General features: G+C 34.6%; 1 protein-coding gene across 4 annotated transcripts in view; it reads right to left on the bottom strand.

The window, feature by feature from the left end:
- Positions 1–268: 268 nt before the first annotated feature.
- Positions 269–19,246, bottom strand: part of Ih (hyperpolarization activated cyclic nucleotide gated potassium channel Ih) — a 130,971-nt gene continuing 111,993 nt past the window's right edge. Inside the window, exons 7-14 of one of the 4 annotated variants that reach the window (XM_086914770.1) lie at positions 16,487–16,594; positions 5,449–5,598; positions 4,963–5,181; positions 4,561–4,707; positions 4,363–4,480; positions 3,962–4,250; positions 2,169–2,304; positions 269–1,693 (exon numbers count right to left, since the gene is read on the bottom strand). In XM_086914770.1, the coding sequence (XP_086770896.1) occupies positions 1,550–1,693; positions 2,169–2,304; positions 3,962–4,250; positions 4,363–4,480; positions 4,561–4,707; positions 4,963–5,181; positions 5,449–5,598; positions 16,487–16,594 (1,311 nt within the window). In that variant the 3' untranslated portion in view covers positions 269–1,549. The remainder of the gene's footprint in view (positions 1,694–2,168; positions 2,305–3,961; positions 4,251–4,362; positions 4,481–4,560; positions 4,708–4,962; positions 5,182–5,448; positions 5,599–16,486; positions 16,595–19,246) is intronic. The other 3 variants (XM_086914771.1, XM_086914772.1, XM_086914773.1) reach the window with 3 other exon arrangements.

The following is a 19,246-nucleotide window of genomic DNA, read 5'->3' as shown; positions in this document are numbered from 1 at the left end:
TTTTTTTATAATATTAATTTTCCTTTTTTTTTTATTTGTTTGTTTGTTTGTTTGTTTGTAAAACGATTTAAACTTCTTCCGATTCCTTTTGCTTCTTATCCCTAAAAGGTTCTTCGTATATCTTTTATATTTCTCCGTTCCTGTGGCGTTGAATTTTTTTTCTTTCTCTTTCTTTCGTTTACGTCTCAGGACGGTGTTTTAAAACTTCGATTTGAATATAAATCAATTCGATATTGTTCATCCATTATTTTCTCATCGAATCAATTCATTTTATTTTGTAGTTTTTTTTTTTTTTTGTTTCAATAAAATAAAACGATACTCATCGAAGATATATCATATCACTCGAAGAAACGAGTTCCGAATTGCTGCTGGCATGTGTTCCATTCGTTCCCGAGGATCTTAAGTTGTTAAACGAAACATTTTCTTTCTTCTTTTTTTCTCTTCTTCTCTTTTTATCTTCCACATTGAAATTCTCTTTCGATTGCCAACTTTCGAGATATCGCAAACTCTTCTCTCTTATTCTTTCTCCCTTCATTCGACTATTCGCACAGGATTATTCAACGATACGAAGCTAAAGTTAAAACACGTTAACAAACTTATAACTGTGAATATCCCTCGTTTCACGAGTTTCTTCTTTCTTCTCCTCTGTATATCGGTTAATTGTTAAAAAAAAAAAAAAGAAAAAAAGAAAAAAAAAATCAAAAACAAAATCTTAACATCGTTCGCGTATAGGTTATGCTCTCTCTCTCTCTTTCTCTCTCTCTCTCTCTCCCTTATTTTCCTTCTCTTTAAAACGCGAGACGCACGGCTTTTTGCAAAATCACAGAGAAATTACGCATCGCTTAACACTGTCGTTTTAAGATATCCTATTTAGTCCACGATGGGCTACGTACATTTTTATAAATTTCTAGGCCTGCTCTTCGTCGTTTGAGATCTTCATCCTCGGTCGTCGTTTATCTGTTCGCCATAAACTCGCGACGCCTAGGTCGATGAAGAAGACTCGTGGCAGGAATAACGGCTCCCTGTTCTCCATTCGATGTCACAGCGAAGTCTATTTCTTCTCTTATTATTTTCTTCCTCTTCCCCTTATCGAGCTTAACACGAGTTTATTAAAATTTATTCCGATCGTATTATTTCCTCCTCGATAGTAGTGTTTCTCCTCTTCGTTTGTCGGTTGCTTCGTTTATTGCTGTCAAAGTTGAACGTCCCACGGATGAGAAAAAACAAGATTACGCCGAAACGAAGATTTTATTATATATGGCTGTGCCATCGTTTGGAGAACGTTGTGATATACGTTTTTTGGTCCGCACGATTTTACGCATAGATCCCGGACAACTGGAACGTGCCGTCAGGTTAATATAAGAAGGCGCTAGAAATCGATCGCTAGAGGACTACTGGCATAGCGAATATCTATGTATAGACTGCTTCTAGTGTATCGTCCAGGATCTAGGCTTAAAACTGCCGCCAACGATTCGATCGACAGTGGACGCAGCCATTGTCGCTCATGGAGCCGTTAGTATCTCTCTGTATGCTAGTATAACGAGTGTCGTCATTGATACGAGTCCTTGTGGAAAGTGTCGCTCTTGTGGAAGATTCGTCGCCCCTCCCGAGAGAGCTCCTGACTCGCAAAATTGTTTTCAGACTTCGGTCTGGGCAACAGGCAAGGGAGGGTCCTCAGCTCCATGCTGTGTACCTGGAATTGGTGAATTATTCGAATATGATTATTTAAAAGAAGAAATTTCTTTCTCAAAATTGAAAAGATTGTAACAACAGTTTTTCCATTTATTATGAGATTCATTTAATTTTATTAGATACGAGTAACCCTCCAATTGTATAGTACGAAAATTCTCAATTCGACTCTAATACGTAAATATTTTTTTTGTTCCAGGTAAAAAGGATTATCCTTCGATTGTGGCAGATTCGACTCGACGAGAGAGTGGATTGCTCGTTATCAGGTGATATTCGTATATTTTCTTTATATCATTTACCGATTTATTGCACGTTCGACATCAATCGTACGTGTAGTAATGTCACTAAAAAATTAATCAATACTTTTACACCGATTTGACCTTGTATTCCGTATTCAATGTTACACACTTACAGTACTACAGTAATATTTCTAATAATAAAAAGTATGAGAAAAATCTATCGATTCAAAATATATTTACCGATTCCTCGCTGGCGCTAGCATGCGCAGCTTGTTCCGCGAGCGCGTTCACCACAGCGTTTATCGTTTTCGACTCGCTGCCAAGGTCCTCCTCGCGATGGGCCACCAGATTTGGATTCTTGCCGATTTTGTTTAACCTATAGAGAGAGCACAATTAAGCGTAGGGAATGTTGCACGGAACACAACCAACGATTAATTCACATCGATCGACTTACAAACCGTTTAGCAGTGTTACAGGTATTCCCTAAAAAATCGTACGTTATTATTCCGCCGCGAACTTGGAACAAAGTTGTATTATTTCGTTTCTAATACCACTTGCACCGCTAAAGGTTTCACAATGTGAGATACAAGACTGGGTAAAAGAAAGTCAGTAGCTTTGAAATGCGCCCCGCAGAATCACATTTTACGTAATTGTCTGTAATTAATCACTTATTCGTTTTGACCCCTCGAAGATCGGAAAGCGAGGATAGCAGGAACTTTTCATTACTATTTATTTTTCAAAAGTGGGAAGGGAAAGGGAAGGGAAATTGAGATGTATTGGAAACAGCGTAATTTTTAAAAAATAATTTTACTGATTTATATTATCATTGATTGGAAACTTCTGAAACTTCATATTTTTCTTCTCAACAGATTCTACTCTATATTCATTAAGATCTCTATAATATTCGTGAGGGGTTAAAACGTTCAATTGTTTGAACTTAAAAGACAGTAGCTTTCATACGTGAATTATTGAAACGAAACTGATTGAACGGGATAAATAATATTGGTGCATTGAAACGAAAAGAAAAAAGTTATTATCGAAAGGTCGTCTTAATATCTAAAAATGTGCCTTCTCTCATCTTTTATCGTTGGATAAATTATAAAATCTTCTATCTAATTCTAAAAACAGAAAACAGAGAAATGTGACTCTGCGGAGAGATGCGGCAAAACCGAGAAATCCAAACTCATTATACAAAGTATGTTTGCAAAATCATGAACAACATTACCATGTAAGTGAATGTGTCGAGTGTGAAGATATTTTGTCGCGGTGTTTTCAAGCTTTCTTCTTTCTTTTTCGAAACGGGTCAAACCCCGTTCGACTCGCGTCGTCTACAGAAATCGGAGACGTACGCTCGTGCCGAACGGTGAGCCACGGTATTGAGAGAGTCAAAAGAAAGAAAAAAAAAAAAAAAAAGGAAAAAAAAAAAGAAATATCACTTCATTAAACTCTCTCAATTCATTGGAGACGCGTATCTAACGGATACCCGTCCCTTCATTGTAAGTTAGTGCGCTTTTCGTTGTAATACTTTCTCCCCAAGAAAAAAAGATTCTGCACTGTCACGTTCAATAAGAGAGATTCTTCAATCGCAAAAAAAAAGCGATCACGAGCCATATATAAATAATATATCATTTCACTTGTGTGTGTAAAGTGTATGTAAAAAAAAGCGTATCGAGTCGAGATACTAGCGTAGACAAATACGAAATGAATAATATTAATTAATAATAATAACAACAACAACAACAACAATAATAATAATAATAATAATAATAATATTAATTACAATTAATTAACAATAATAATAAAAAATAATGTAACAAAGATATGTTGAAGACAGACAAGCGAATATGAAATGTTATCAGATAACGATAGCAATAATAATATAGCAATAATAATCGTAATAATAACAATAATAATAAGAATGACTGATAGAACTCGCTTCGTCGGACAGTACACAATGTTCAAAAAAATCAACATGGAAGTGGGAGTGATGATTGACATCTATTAGCACACCAACTCGATAGAACAAACCTAACCAAAGCTTATACCTCTCGGCGGCAACGCTTTCCATCGTTCTCCGCATTAACGGATACTGGTCCAGCACGGCGTTAAAGTGATCCACCGAGAGGCTGAAGAGATTGCAGTACGTCTCGGCGCGGACCGAGGCAACCCTCCTCGCGTTCGTCAACAGGCAGATCTCGCCGAAGTACGAGCCATCGGACAGCGAGGTCGCGACCTCGCCGTTCGCCATCACGATATCGACTATGCCTTCTTGTATGAAGTACATTTTAGACCCGATCGTACCCTCCTTGATGATGATATCACCTGGAAGAACGTGTGATCACGATCTGGCACGGTATCACTCTCGTGTTATCTTGTTGAGAGTGAGAGTTATTGTTGAAGTGAGAGTAATTAGGCGATGTAAATGATCCGATACCTGGCTGGAAGACTTCGTATCTCAATTTGGTAACGACATCCGAGACAAAGTTGGAATCGGCGTTGGCGAAGAATGGCACGGACGCGACTAACGATCTGCAGTTGTAGTTGATCACGTCCTGAAACGAGGAGATTAAGATTTGTTTGAAAATCGAAGGGAATCGAAATAGGAAATGATGTCTCGTTCCGCTTCTCGTACTTCTCTTAATTTCTCCGAAAGCTCTCCAAGGATCAATTCCTCGTCGAAGAATTTTCCCTGGTAACGGTGCTCGAAGTACTCCGTGATCCTCTGTCTCATCTCTCTTGGTAACTTTCGATAGGCCATGTATTCCTCTACTTGTTTCACCTGGTTCGAGCAGAAATTGTTAATTTCTATTTTTTTTTTTTTTTGTTGTGAAATTCTATTTGAAATTAGATTTTTGAAACGAGCGGAATAAAAATTTAATTTGATCTTAAAAATAAAAAGAATCGAAGATCTTGTTTATTAGGAGATGAGGAAGAAGATGAATCGAATAAAAGAAATATTACAATTTTGAACAAAATTGAGGGTGAAAAAGGAAAAATTATTCCCCTCGCTGTACGCTCTATGAATATCAACTACCTTCTCGCGGTATTGTCTTCTGGAGGAATCGAGTGACTGTATGAGATTCGTCGCGTGTCCGAGGAAAAGTGCATAACAGGTAGCGCCGCTGATCATACTGAGCATAGTGAGCCACATATCGGTCAAGGATTGAGGTGGAAACCTTCCGTATCCTATGCAGAGCATGTGCGACATGGCTTTGAAAAGTGCCCACGAGTATTGTTCCAGCCAAAACGAGTCCTGGAAAATATTACGGTCGAATAGTGGCGCATCCTCTACTTTCCATTTTGAATAATTCATGATCGTTTTCGATAGATTGATTTTCAGTTTTTTTTTTTTTTTTTTAGTCATTGATTTCGAAGAAGACGTTTAAGACGACGATACGATACGTTTCTTTTAAACGTGATATTAAAATTATAGATATTAACTTGATATCAAGGATATACTCCAAGAGGATCCCAAAATGGCGAAGAACTCGTCGAATTCGTCTTGCCAAGTCTTACTTACTTGTAATTCATTGATGGCGACCCACGAGTTACTAGGAAACCCTTGGAGCATTGGGACCAGGAATTGCAGGCAGCCACTCCAGTGGCCGATTAGGAGCATCATGCAAATCAGGTTAAAAATCCGCATGAACACCGACGCCATATTCAGGAACTGCCAACAACAACGACAAAGGTTTATTCTCGTGCCAGCTTCGGGGGCCGGGATATTGTTCACACTTCAATTAAAAACTTCTCTCGTTATCCAAAGCTCCGGTTGCGTAGTGTACAGCAAATAAGCGAGTGTTGCACAAAAACGCGTCAAATATTAATTCATTTAAATACATTGTCAAAAACTATCGTGGTAATTGTTTATCCAAATGTCTGAGTCAAGGATCAAGTAAAACTACCTGACGTTTCGACGTTCAGAACCGAAATTCTCGTCTTTTGGATTAATTGTAAATCTTGGTGGATTCATCAGTTACATTCTTTATTCGAATGGAAAAGAAAATTTATAATTAATTCGATATTTTAAAATTTTAAAAGTCTGTGTCGTATTCTATATCGAAATAAGAATTATATTTACAGAAATTAATTGACCTTTGATCGATATATTTAAGAATTTTTTATGAAAAGAAGGAAATTTAAATAATTTATTCGTCTTCATCTTCTTTAATATGTACATATATATATATATAATATATTTAAAGATCGAGACAAAATTTCTCGAATCTGAACGCGAACGATTTTAGTGTCTTTTTTTTTCCTCCTAAATAATCTTCGCTGTTCATACTCCCGGGTTTCAGTTTTCAGTTCAAAAAGCATGCTACATTAGAAAATACGCATCACGTGGCACACAAAAGAACAAGTCAATGTAACCTAAAAAACGTTTATAGTAATGATCACTCTACGAATGCTCTAACAGATGAAACAAAACAAAAATGTATACAATATAAATATATATATATATATACACACACACACACACATATATATATATACATATATGTGTATATATGCGTATATATGTGTATATCAGTCAATTGCACTGATAGGCCAAGATTCTCAGACCCGCTTATGGTCCAGACATGTTCAGGACAAGTTTCTTTTTAAATGTCAGACGATTAACGATCGAGCACTCGATCGATAGTGAACTGCAAACTGTTCGACTGAACAGTGCGCCATAAGCACGATATGGGAATCCAAGTTCTCGCTAAGAAAAGAAGCTGGAAAACGCGGAAACCATTCTGAGGGGAAAAGAGCTGATATTTTAAATTATCTTTGAAATGATGCATTTTTTTGATATATATATATATATATATGATAAATGATATTTTTTTTTATTAGAATATAAGAGAAATAATGCAGTTTAGCTTTTGATTTTTTTTGTGTGTAAATTAATATAAATTTTTAATATAAATTTTATATTTTGACAATTTTGAAGAAATATCGTTGTGTTTATATAATTTTACAAAATTTTAAAGTTGGTTAAATTTATAAAATTTTACGATCGTAATATGATTTATTTGTTATATCAATATAATTTCATACTAAACGTTTTTACGTAATTTAAATTTATGTAACTTTTTTTTGAAATGTTATTATATATTCGTATTCGTGGACGATTTAAAAAATAAACAAACATATAAACGTATAAAATTTCAACAATGAATTCGAGAGGAAAGATTGACTGAAACTGTGAAAAAAAAATTCAAAACAAACAAAATTTAGCGAATATTTTTTCGCTCGTAACTACAAATGTTTAACTAAAATAATTTGAGAAATGTGTATGAAAAAAAATTTCGATTGCCAATGAAATTTCTAGGCTATTTCGTTCCTTTTTTTTTTTTTTTTTTATATATTAAATATTAAAATTGTTTCGAGATTTTAATTCACGCTCGCGGATTTACAGATTTGTTTGCCTCGAATCGAGCGTGTCGATAAAAGATTTATCGATACGCGATTAACAGAATGATTAAAGATTCATTAGCGAGCCAAAATAAATCTTGCATCGAGAACGAACGAGCGTGTTTAAATATTCGTTTTTTTCAACGCGAGAGTTTATCGAATTATTCATGCGATTCGCCTCGGATCTTGAATGGCCGCGATTTGAATTTCAGAAGCGCGAATGAACTCATATGCCGCCCATGTTTTTTTCCTTTCGTGTCATGTGGAATGCGTCAAGAATTATTTACGACCACGCATTTCGCATACGTTAAACGATAAATGCGTATTTTTCCTATTTACCTATTGAAATTCGCGAAACCAATAAATTGCCATTTTATTTTCTACATTAGTATACTGGAGATTTGATAAATTTTACCAATTTTGTTAATAATTTTGTATTTTCGATTATCCTGAACTTGCATTTCGTGTTTATTCCTTTCTTTAGTTAAATAAAGAATATTATGAAAGATATAATATAGTTGTAGAAGAATATTGTGAATAAATATTTTCGACTATATGAAATTTTTCGATTGCTTTTCAAAAAAAAAAAAAAAAATAACAGAAATTTATTATCTGTTTCGTTTTTAATAAATTCTCAAGAGGTTGAACATCTACCATTAGCCAATTAATCAATCAGTAGTTTCAATAAAAATCGCAAAATTTTTTTCAATAGCAGCATCATCAAGTATCATATTGAAACTTTGGAAGAAGTCGAAAAAGTACAATTTAAAAAGCGACGAAATACCAATTAAAACGAACGAGTATTGATACACGCGATCAAGATACTTCACGCAGTTGTACAAGTTCTATCAACAAAAAAAAAATAAAAATCAAGTTTCGTTTATTCAATCTTTCCCCAAGAATTCAATGATTTAAAACCAGAATTAATATTATAATTTTATATGTAGTATTATTTAAATATACTACGCATAAATAATTATAATTCCAGCTAATATAATTAATTCTTGTACCAAAATTCTTATACTTTTAATAATATACTTTTAATAATAAAGCAAAGAATGTAAAACTGGTCATGTTGACAAGTTTCCAACGTTCCAAAACTTACTTATTAAATTAATAAAAATATAATAATAAAATAACGACAATACGAATAACCGAATCCATAATTTCATAATTTGGCTCTCTTAAATCCCATCGAGAATGGTCTCCACGGCTTCTAAATCGATCCAAGGTCTATAGTCTAAGGATCCATTGTATCGATGATGTGCGTATCGTGTGTATGTACAGCACACGTATAACGCGCGCGCATGCGCACTTCCGCTCTCTTCCGCGGAAGCACGCGTGCGCGCGCCGAAGGATCGCGAAGAGAAACGATCTCCGACCCCGTTGATCCAATCTCAAAACTGAACTTTTCCAATTTCGAGGCGGCCTCTCGATACTTCGAGGCCAAGATCATTCCACGTTTATCGTAGTTTCTTATTGGCCCGATTCCGGGGCCCATTTCGAAACTTGGTCGATGTTCCGGCTCTGTGAAAAACGCGAGATCGCATCGAGACACGCTATCTGTGCGCAATCGGTAATGGGAGAAATTAGCGGGAGCTCGAGGTAGCGGAAGTTGGAGGAGGGAGGGACTTGGCAGCGCGCGGTTTCCACTTCCCTCGGTGTAGAGAAGATGGCGAGATTATTTTCGGAATAGATGATACGGCGTGTGTTATTATTGGCTTTGTTTTATCGCGAGTAAATGGGATTGTCGACAATTGTTCCAGAGATTCCTGTTTCAAATGTAGAGATATGGAACTTTGTAATATTGCGCGGTTTGTCTTTCGTTTCCTTTGTTTTATTGTTGAGTGGTAATAAGTGTGGTTTTTATTACGGGAATAATCTGTTATTAAGCACGTGAATAATTTGTTACTCGTTCTGTCATAGTAGATTTAAATGCGATATTTTTACGATATTTAGCTTGTGTTTTTGTTTCTCTTCTCTCTTTTTTTTTTTTTTTTTTTTTTTTTTGCTATTAATTAGGTGGTAAACATAGATTGTTTTAATTGTATGAAAATCTTATGTACGCGTTTCTTTTACAGAGTCGTGTAATTGTTCTTAAATTAATCGATGAATATAATTCGATGCAATTGAAAATGTATATATATATACACAAATACTTGAAGTATTTAATGGGAAACAAGTCGTATAATGTATGATCGCGTAAATATTATCAATTTTGATTAGATCAATCACATCATTTGAAAGAGACATGAATTAAAGATAAAGCTTTCTTTAAATTTCCTTTTCTCTAAACATATGAAAATATAAACATATGAATTATGCTTATTTTCCTTCTTCAATTCAACAGAATCGTATAACTTGTGATTGATTTTCAATTATGATATGAAAATAGAACGTAAAAACAGGAAAATTTTACGAAACACGATCTACATAATTTAACAATCATCGGATCAGTTTATCAACGAAGAATTGCGTGTCGAGTTGTTTGCAGCCAATTTGAAATGTTTGGAGGATGTGGTACGTGGAGGATGTACGGTCGGATAAAAAAAAAAAAAGATGTATTTATAAATAATTATTTTTCGAGGAATTCGCGATTTATTTATGATTAATCGTCCATCATTGAATTATTATTTACGTTATCTTGGTTACGTAGCAATGTGTGATACAGCGTAAATAGTGATTCACATTCAAGAATATAGAACTGCATGATCAATGTCAATTTAAGAGAAACGTTGTATTACGTAACACAGATTCTGCAATGCAAGAAACGTAGTACTACGTGATCGATCGTGTTCCGTTTAAATTCGACGAAATCAATTGTGTTCAAATATAAATAAGTAATATCATATTTGTTATTTGCTATGGATGTTATATGGATGGACAAAACGCAGCATCACGATTTAATTATTTAATTAAATTATAATATTCCATCGATATCTTGTCTTTCTATTCGAAATTATAATATATACAATCTTGTATTTTAATTACAATTACGATTTATTTGCAAAGCTATAAATATAATTTCTTCCCGAGAAAAACAAACGGTATTACATTTTTTATTTACAGCATTATAAGTTTTCTTTTGTAAAAAATGAAGATGATAGTGTTTCACTCATTTCCTCATTAACAAATATCGTAATCTATATTTTTTTGTTCAAAAATATTCGTATTTTTTTTTTTTTTTCTAATTTCTTGAAATTCATTTCCTTCATTATCGTTGATTTTTCACAAGTTTCTAATAATAATTAAATAAATAAACATATCAATTAAAACGATTACTATATAATCGAAACAAAACTTATGATAAAATATCTTAGTATATAAAAACCGTGATACTACGTTTATTTCTCGAAAGAAATAGTCACACTACAGATATTAATATTAGTTCTTGAACGAATATATTAATCTCACAGATAGCGCATATCGATGCATAAAGCGGTCTCGATAACAAGGTAACAGAGCACCGAAAAACGCTTCGATCGAATCAGAATCACCGATCTGAATATCGGCCAATCGCGAATGTATCACGAAATCGAATGGCGAATGGGGATCGATTTCGATTTCAAAGGACTCGTTTCGTCGTCCTGAATCTGGATAAAATGCGCATAAACGCACGTGACACGACAACATCGCGAGACTTTGTTCCGGATTATAATCCACAAAGGAATTGTGGTGAAATCGTCATTCGATCTCGACACAAAAGCGCGCAGAATCCGGCCGTTCGGCAGAATTGTAAAAACGGCGTGTGTTACTATAATCGTGATAATGGTATCCATGATTGCTGATTAAATCACATATGTGTATGTGTGTGTGTGTATGTGTGTGTTGTTTCTGCGCCTACTGGACAAGTACGGGTAAAAAAAGTAGAGATGAAAAAGACTTACTGCTATACCACAACTAGATTTCAATACATTACCTGGCATTAAAACAAACAAGAAAAAAAATAAACAAAGGAACAAACTAACAAACATCGTATTATTGCATGCGTATTATACATACACGTACACGCGCGCGTTACACATCTTGGCGGGAGAGACACACAATGTAGACGCACAAAGATCAGAAATTACTTTTTTTTTTTTCTTCCTTATTTTCTTTCTTTGTTGTTTTAAAATTGTTTCTTTTTGTTTCGTTTGTCTTTTGCACGTTTGTACGTTTAAAAATCTTGGGATATTTTTTTTTTTAATAAAATATTGAAAGAAAAGCTTCTTTAATTAATAGTTAATAAAGTATGTATACGTAGAATAATTAAATACTTTTTAAATTTATTTTCTTGTTTTCAAGTATTTTTTGCAATTTGATACAGAAATTATATATTTTCGAAGTTTATCTACTTCATTTTCCAAGTATTTTCTTTTATGGTATAGAATATACAATTTTAGGAAAATATATTATTTTTAAAATATACGCGATTTATAAATATCCAAGATTGATAATTGAAGAATTAATTATTGTCAATTTTACTTCATACCTAAGATTTTTAAAAACGTATATATATATACTAGAATTCCATTTATCTGAACTCATCAAAAAATAAACAGTTCAGTATAATTGGAATTTACGTAACATGTTTCTCTGTTCAAATAATTTGGAAGACAAATATATCGAATCGTAATGAATGAATTAATCGAATCGCAAAATTTCGTTCCAAAATAGATCAATTCATAAGATGAAATTTTACAATATATTCACGCGGTATATATATATATATAATCTATTCACGGATGGTTGCGCGCGCATAGTGGATATGCATACGCATGGTTTGAATCATTCAGAAAACAAAAGAAAAAAGGAGAAAGATAACGAGACACAAACACAAACAAAGGAACGATAATACATATACATATACATTGAATTAAAACTGAACATCCAACCTTCTGTTCTACAAGAGACAGTCACAAGTCCATTTAAAAAAGACGAAAGCGTTTGGTCGTAACACAACTCTCCACGGTTATAATAAATGAACAGCTAAATGATCATCAATGGTCAAAAGTACAAGTAAAACGATATAATGGCGTTTGTATATTGTACAATTGCGCGAATCGTGCGCGTGTGCACACGCCGCGCCAAAGAAGATGGCGCGCGTCCACGCGCGCGATCGCGCACAAGTGTGGCAACAGCGTTACTAATCAACGAAATTAACGAACACATAGTAACCAAGGTGGAACAAAATAGGAAACAACGCAACGAACAAACTGAACAAATTGAAGGGAGCAGAATGTGGGAGAAAACGCAAAAAGGGAGGGAGGGGAGGAGAGAAGAAAGAAGAAAATAAAGGTTATAACGAGGTTATGGTTGCCAAGGAGGACGATCGATCATCAATCGGGACTGAACGTTCTCCAGGAACGTTCTTCAGATCTTTTAAACGCTTTTTTTTTTTTTTTTTTGAATTTAGATCGTAAGACTGAGAGAACGGAGGAAACTGAAAAATTGAACAAAATAAACAGAGAACGTATGGAAAAAATTAAAAAGAAGAAAAAGAGGAGAACAAAGGAGGACTATGATAAACTGACGGAGCCAAATGTGGAACGGAAGAAATATTGAAAAAACGTAGAGAAAAAATAAAAAACGCAACGAAAAATGGCGGACAGAAAGGGGGAGAGAGAGAGAGAAAGAGAGAGAGAGAGAGAGAGAGAGAGACAGGGAGTAAGAGAGAAAGAGAGAGAAAGAGAGAGAGAGAAAGAGAAAGAGAGAAAGAGCGAGAGACAGAGAACGTAAAAGAAACGCCAGCTGCCGAGTTAAATAATCATCAAGCGGCGAAAAAGCCAGGCTCCAAGCAACGAGAAGCAAGCCACCTTTTTTTCTCTCGCTATAGTTTCTTTTTTTTTTTTTTTTTTTATATATATATTTTGTATTTCTTTTATTAATTTCTTTTTTTTTTTTACTGTGATTTTTTTTTCTGTTTCTTTACTCCTACTTGCAGCCACACAACAGATAGCCAGCCAGTATATCACAAAGGGGTGCAGTTTTTTTTCTTGGCTGAGAAGCAACAGAGGCTCAAGGAGCTGTAGGACAGAGAGGAGGCGAGAATTGTTGAAGGTTTGTTCGTAGAGCAGCGGCAGGGGTAGCGAGCTCTCTACTCTCACACAATGCACCTTAATTGTTATTCTGTTTTCTTGTCTCATTCGTTTCATTTCCGTGTTTTTCTTTCTTTCTTTTTTTTTTTCCCCCCCGTTATTCGTCTAGGATAAAAAAAGAACGCTAGGTGGCGGGGGGCACCGGGGGAGGGGGATGGTTCTCTTCGGGGGTATAGATTTTTTATAACGATTACAGCTGGCTATTAGATTTGAATCGCGCTATAAAACACGTTGAATCTCGAATCTTTTCACATATATGAACGGATATATGACATATATATATATATATATATATATATATATATATATATATATATATATATATATATGTCTTTTCAAAAACGTTCGTGTTCTAAGAGTGGTTTTCCATCGAAATTGGAATTTAACGTGGTCTTTCTTCTCTAAAGGGATACTCGTGGATACGAATGAAGTAATTGTAAACATTTTGCTGTCCTCTTTCTTGGGAAATTTAAGTTATAAATGGGAAGATACTTACAGGAAGTAGGAAATTGATTAGTTCACGGTAGAACGAGATTTACTGGAAGAATCCTTAATTCGTTCTCGTACTGGTTTGCGTACTAGATTCATTAAAATAAATATAAATATTCAATTGGTGGTACATTTGCAAAGGACATTTCTCTAATTCTAATTATTTATTATATAATCACTAAGGTAGGAATGATTTACTGAAAGAATTTTTAATTAATTCTCGTACCAATTTTAATTTTACCTACACCGTAAATCACTTCATTTCTCTATATCTGAAAAAAAAGTTCTAATTATACAAATCGAGAATTCAATGTTAACTTACTCTAAGCAGAAAATGACAATCTTTCCTTCTACCTTCTACTTCTACCACTACGTTTTATTTATCATCTACATTTTCTTCAAATTCATCAGATTATCCATAACTCTCAGACCAATTTAACTCTCTCCAATCAAAATTTTTGTCTAATTTAACGAAACGAAAAGTTGTCAGACATTTGGTAGCTGGATCTAAGCCTAACAAAAGAACGAAATCATGGTCTTACGTTCTCAAAACAAGTTCGAAACGGTTCGAAACAGTTCGAAACAGTTGTTCAGGACCCCGTCTAGAGACGTTCACCGTATCCCCCGGATCCCCAACGTCCCCCCAAAATACATCCAAAAGCAATTCGAGCAAGGAGAGTCTCGCGAGAACCCGGGGCAGAGAGTGTCCACCGCCCATCGCTAACAGCAGGGCAACACAGTGTGTGCGATTTGCAACAAAGCGACAGAGAAGGGACGCCCAATCAACGTGCGCTCGTTTCCAAAGGATCGTGCACACCGTCTAGCGATCAAAAAAGCGTTTCAACAGATAGTGCATTGGACAGTGGGTTTGGTAATAATAATGAAACAAGACGGCGACCGTTTGTTTTTCTTGCTCGTCGAATCGATCGTTCCATGGAATTAGAAGGATCATCATTATCTTCGTCAATCATCTTCATTATCATCATCATCATCATCATCATCATCATCATCATCATCATCATCATCATCATCATCATCATCATCATCATTATCATCATCATCATCATCATCATCATCATCATCATCACCATCATCATCATCATTGGAGAGCGCTGAGAAAGTTCTAATGGATAACGATAGGATTTGGAGGTGATGAAAGGAGATATATCATTGGAATAAAGAAAAGAGAGACAGAGACAGAGAGAGAGAGAGAGAGAGAGAGAGACAGAGAGAGAGAGAGAAACATAAGTCTAATCAAGTTTGGAGAAGAAATAAGCTACAGCTTCTTTGTTTTTTTCTGAATATCGCGGAAGATTGGAAGAATATAAAATACGAATTAGATTAATGGGATAAAGAGTGATAGAGAGAAAGAAAGAGAGAGTAAGATTTAGAAAGAAAAAGAGATAGAGAAAAAATAGAAAAAGAGAGAGAGAGAGAGAGGAGAGATTTATGAGTAAACCATTGCATCTCTACGTGAAGTCGTTTGCTTCATCACGATATTTCGAGTATTTCATGTTACAACTCGTGTCATTTCCTTTTTCTCTCTTATTTTTTTTTTTGTTTTTAATTTCGTTTCATTCTATTATTATTGCATCTTTTGTCACTTTCTCGTATGGGGGCAAGCAGTTCTAATTTCGACAACGAGATGACGAATCGTCTCGAAAACGAGTCAGAGAGAATCAACTTTGGCTTCTTCGAGAGCAGAAGTTTTTTCGTTATATATATATGTTTATCTTTTCTCTTTCCACAACTCGAATTTGATCGATGATATTTTTTTCTCTAAAGTATACATATATAATAATGTCACACATATGTACGTATTATATATATATATATAGGTATGATGTATAAAATACACTTTGGTACTTTCTCATCGCTAGGCGGGTGCCGATGGTGAATGTATAAGAAGCATAGCCTATTGCTGCGGGTAATATGTAATGTATAATGCGGCGGAAAGTAGAAGCGAATGTTTGTAATAAACCAACGAGCCAATCAGCGTACAGCTCCTGCGTCCAGCCTCCTCGTGATCGCTCTTCCTGTTTTTCGCGAGACATCGATCGAACGACACACTTTCTGACTTCCCATTTTTTCTTTTTCTTTTTCTTTTCTTTTCTTTTTTTTTTTTTTTTTGTTTCCTTTGGTTCTCGTTCTATTACTCTTCTGACGATCGAACTGTCAGAGATATCACTTGTCTTTCGAGATTAATAATCATCGTGGAAACTGACGTATCACACGACTTTTGGACCCGTTCAATTTTCGAATCCAATCGAAAACTTGATGTTCAAACGAGAATCGTGACGTTACATCATATATACATATATACATATATATATATATGAATAACACAAAATCAGAATCAGGATGATACATTAAGATTTTTATTTTTGGAAGATCTACTTTTTCGTTTTCGATTTTCTGGATATTTTTCGAGCCGAAGGAGAACACGATACAGGACGGGCAGAGTCGGCGTGGTTCGCTCGAGTCTCGTGAAAACGGGACCCCAAAAGGTGGTCTCGAGGCGGGTTCGACGAGACGATCGCGAATCCCGAGCGGACGCGAGCTCGCGCATTCGTTAGGGCGGGTTACCTTAAAAATAAGGTCGCTTTTGCTGAAACCGGACTTCTTTTTACTCATATTGTCAGAGCTTAGGCGCCCCCTCCGCTCAGTGCGTTTTTTTTGTAGGTTCTGCAATATCTAGAAACAAAAGAAAGCGGGACATAGCAAGACGTAGTAAGAAAAGGGCCAGGTTATCAAGAGATTCGATAATAAAGAGGTGGAGAAAGAGAGAGAGAGAGAGAGAGAGAGAGAGAGAGAGAGAGAGAGAGAGAGAGAGAGAGGGATACATATATAGATAAAGATATAGGGGAGGGAAATAGAGAGAAAGAGAAATGGAGAGAAAGGCAGAAAGAGAGAGAGAGAGAGAGAGAGAAAGAAAGAGAGACATTGAAAACGAAAGAACGTAAGAAGACAGAGAAAGGAAGTGAAGAAACTTCGTCGAAATGGTGGTGGTGAACGAAAGAACTGGTCAATTTTCTTTCTTTTTTTTGTTTTCCTTTCCTCTTTTTTTTTTTTCCTTATATGACGTAATCATATATTCTTGTTGCTGTGCAATATTTAAGAAACAGACAGAAATAGAAATAAAGAGAGAGAGATATATATATACACATATAAATATTTAAATTTAGCAGAGAAAGAGAGAGAGAGAGATATATATATATATAGAGATAGATAGAGAGAGAGAGAGAGAGACAGACAGACAGAGAGGGATTAGAAAATAGAAGGAGCAAGATCGGTTTAAGGCGACGTTAAGGAGACGTTCGAGTTTCTTGTTCTTTATTCTTTCTTTTTCTTTTCCTTCTTTCCCCCCCTTTCTGCACTTTCGTTTTTCTTTTTTTCTTTTATCCTTCCTTGTCTATTCCACTCTTTCCTTTCGTCTCAGATTTCTCAGATTTCGTTCTTTCCTTCATCCGTTGTTCTCTCGTTAAACCATATTTCCAAGTGCAAGAGAGCAGTTTTGTTTTCGAAAAGAGGGACAGTAGAAAGACGATGTTCCTAAAAAAAAAAGACACGTAACATCTCCATTTTCGCTTAATTTCGATTCGAATTTGCGCGCCAATTGTGATAATCCATATCGATTGACGAATCGAGAACAACGCGCATTCTTTTACTCTTTTTTTTTTTTTTCCTTTTTCCAATTTTATTCATAACAGAATTATGACAGACTATATATATATATTATATATAGGTTCGTCAAGGTATAAATTTTTCTCGGTTGTTGCGTGTACGCATCATTCCATCCGGTTTGGTGAATGGTATCGATCGAGATTATACACGCACGTGGAGCGGATGAAATAAATTTCTGATCGTCCATCCTCTTCTCGTACGCTGGTTCATCGTGTAGATATCATCGATTAGAAAAGGGGGAGGAGATAAATAAATAAATAAATAATCGTGTTATATAATTAGAACGTGAGTGTTTTTTGTGTTCATTCGTTCGTTCGTTCGTTTATATATTGTATTCTGGCATGTGTCCTTTATTTTCTTTTTATTACTTATATTTTATGATACATTTGTATATTTTTCCATTTTTTTTTTTTTTTTTGTTCATTGTGATCGGTGATACCGTATGTGTTATACCGTATATCTGGAGTGCAATAACGCGATAATGGATTGGCGCATAAAACGTGAATCAAAAAGTATGGTGTGGAGAACAAATGATGCACAAATTGACCGTAAACAGCACATAATAGTAATAATAGTAATAATAATAATAATAATAATAATAATAATAATAATAATAATAATAATAATGGAAATAATAGTAATAAGAATGATAATAATAAGAACAAGAATAAATATGTAATGATAGTAGATAAAAAGATTAAAATTTAATGATAACATGAGAAGTAAAGAGAAGTAAGAACCAAGAAGCCATTCGTTAGTATCAAAGCTTTCGTTGCAGCAATCGCGCCAAGCGTGAAGCCGCAGTTTCTTATCAAAGCTCGTAATAAAAGGCTCGAGAGATTGATTTTTATTTTATTTTCTTTTTTTTTTTTTTTCCTTTTTTTTTTTTTTCCTTTTATTTTTCTTAGCGAGTTAATAGCGATGATGTATAAAATCAAGAAGAGTTTAAGTTCAATCGGGAGATCGTCTTTGCGACGAAGAATTGCGATGAATAGAATATCGATTTTTTTTTTTTTTTTTTTTTTATATATGTCTTTTCCTTTTTTTTCGTCTCATCGATCGTGGATCAACTTCATTTTTAATAAAGTTCAAAGGTGTTTCGATAATAAGAAGAAAAAGAAAGTAAAAATCCGGTGGATAATGCTGAGAAAATAAAAAAATTGTGTACAAATATCGATACCTCCTGCTACAAGGAATATAAAGGGATCTAGTAAAAGGTAGAAGGATAATAAAAATTCGAACTAGTCGAGGCTTGTGTTCAAGTTCATCTCCTCATCTCATCGAATAAATTTCTGGATTTTTCTCTTCCTCGATTCAATTTAGTCGGATTCCATCTCATCCTCAAATATTTGTAAATAGAAAATGTATATAATGGTAAATAAAAAATCGATTATTAATTGATCAAATTGAACAAACAAAATTGTCATTCCACGATCAATTAAATTCAAATCACATTTATTTTCTTGTATATATATATATGCGTGATTCAGTTTTACATTTGTGCAATGTACAGAGTGTTATCAAAGTTTCGTGACTGAATGGTTGTTTCTCGCGACAACACCTCGTGAAAAATAAAAAAAAAAAAAAAAATCAGGGCGCAGAAGAAACGTGTGTAAAAATCATAAGAAAGAAAAGAATCGCAAAATATGACAAAATAAGAAA

This window comes from Apis florea, unplaced genomic scaffold (genome assembly GCF_048593485.1).
Source record: "Apis florea isolate Af1SG1 unplaced genomic scaffold, ASM4859348v1 contig_3741_pilon, whole genome shotgun sequence".
Classification (NCBI taxonomy): Eukaryota; Metazoa; Arthropoda; class Insecta; order Hymenoptera; family Apidae; genus Apis; species Apis florea.
This window is presented reverse-complemented; position numbering and strand designations above follow the sequence as displayed.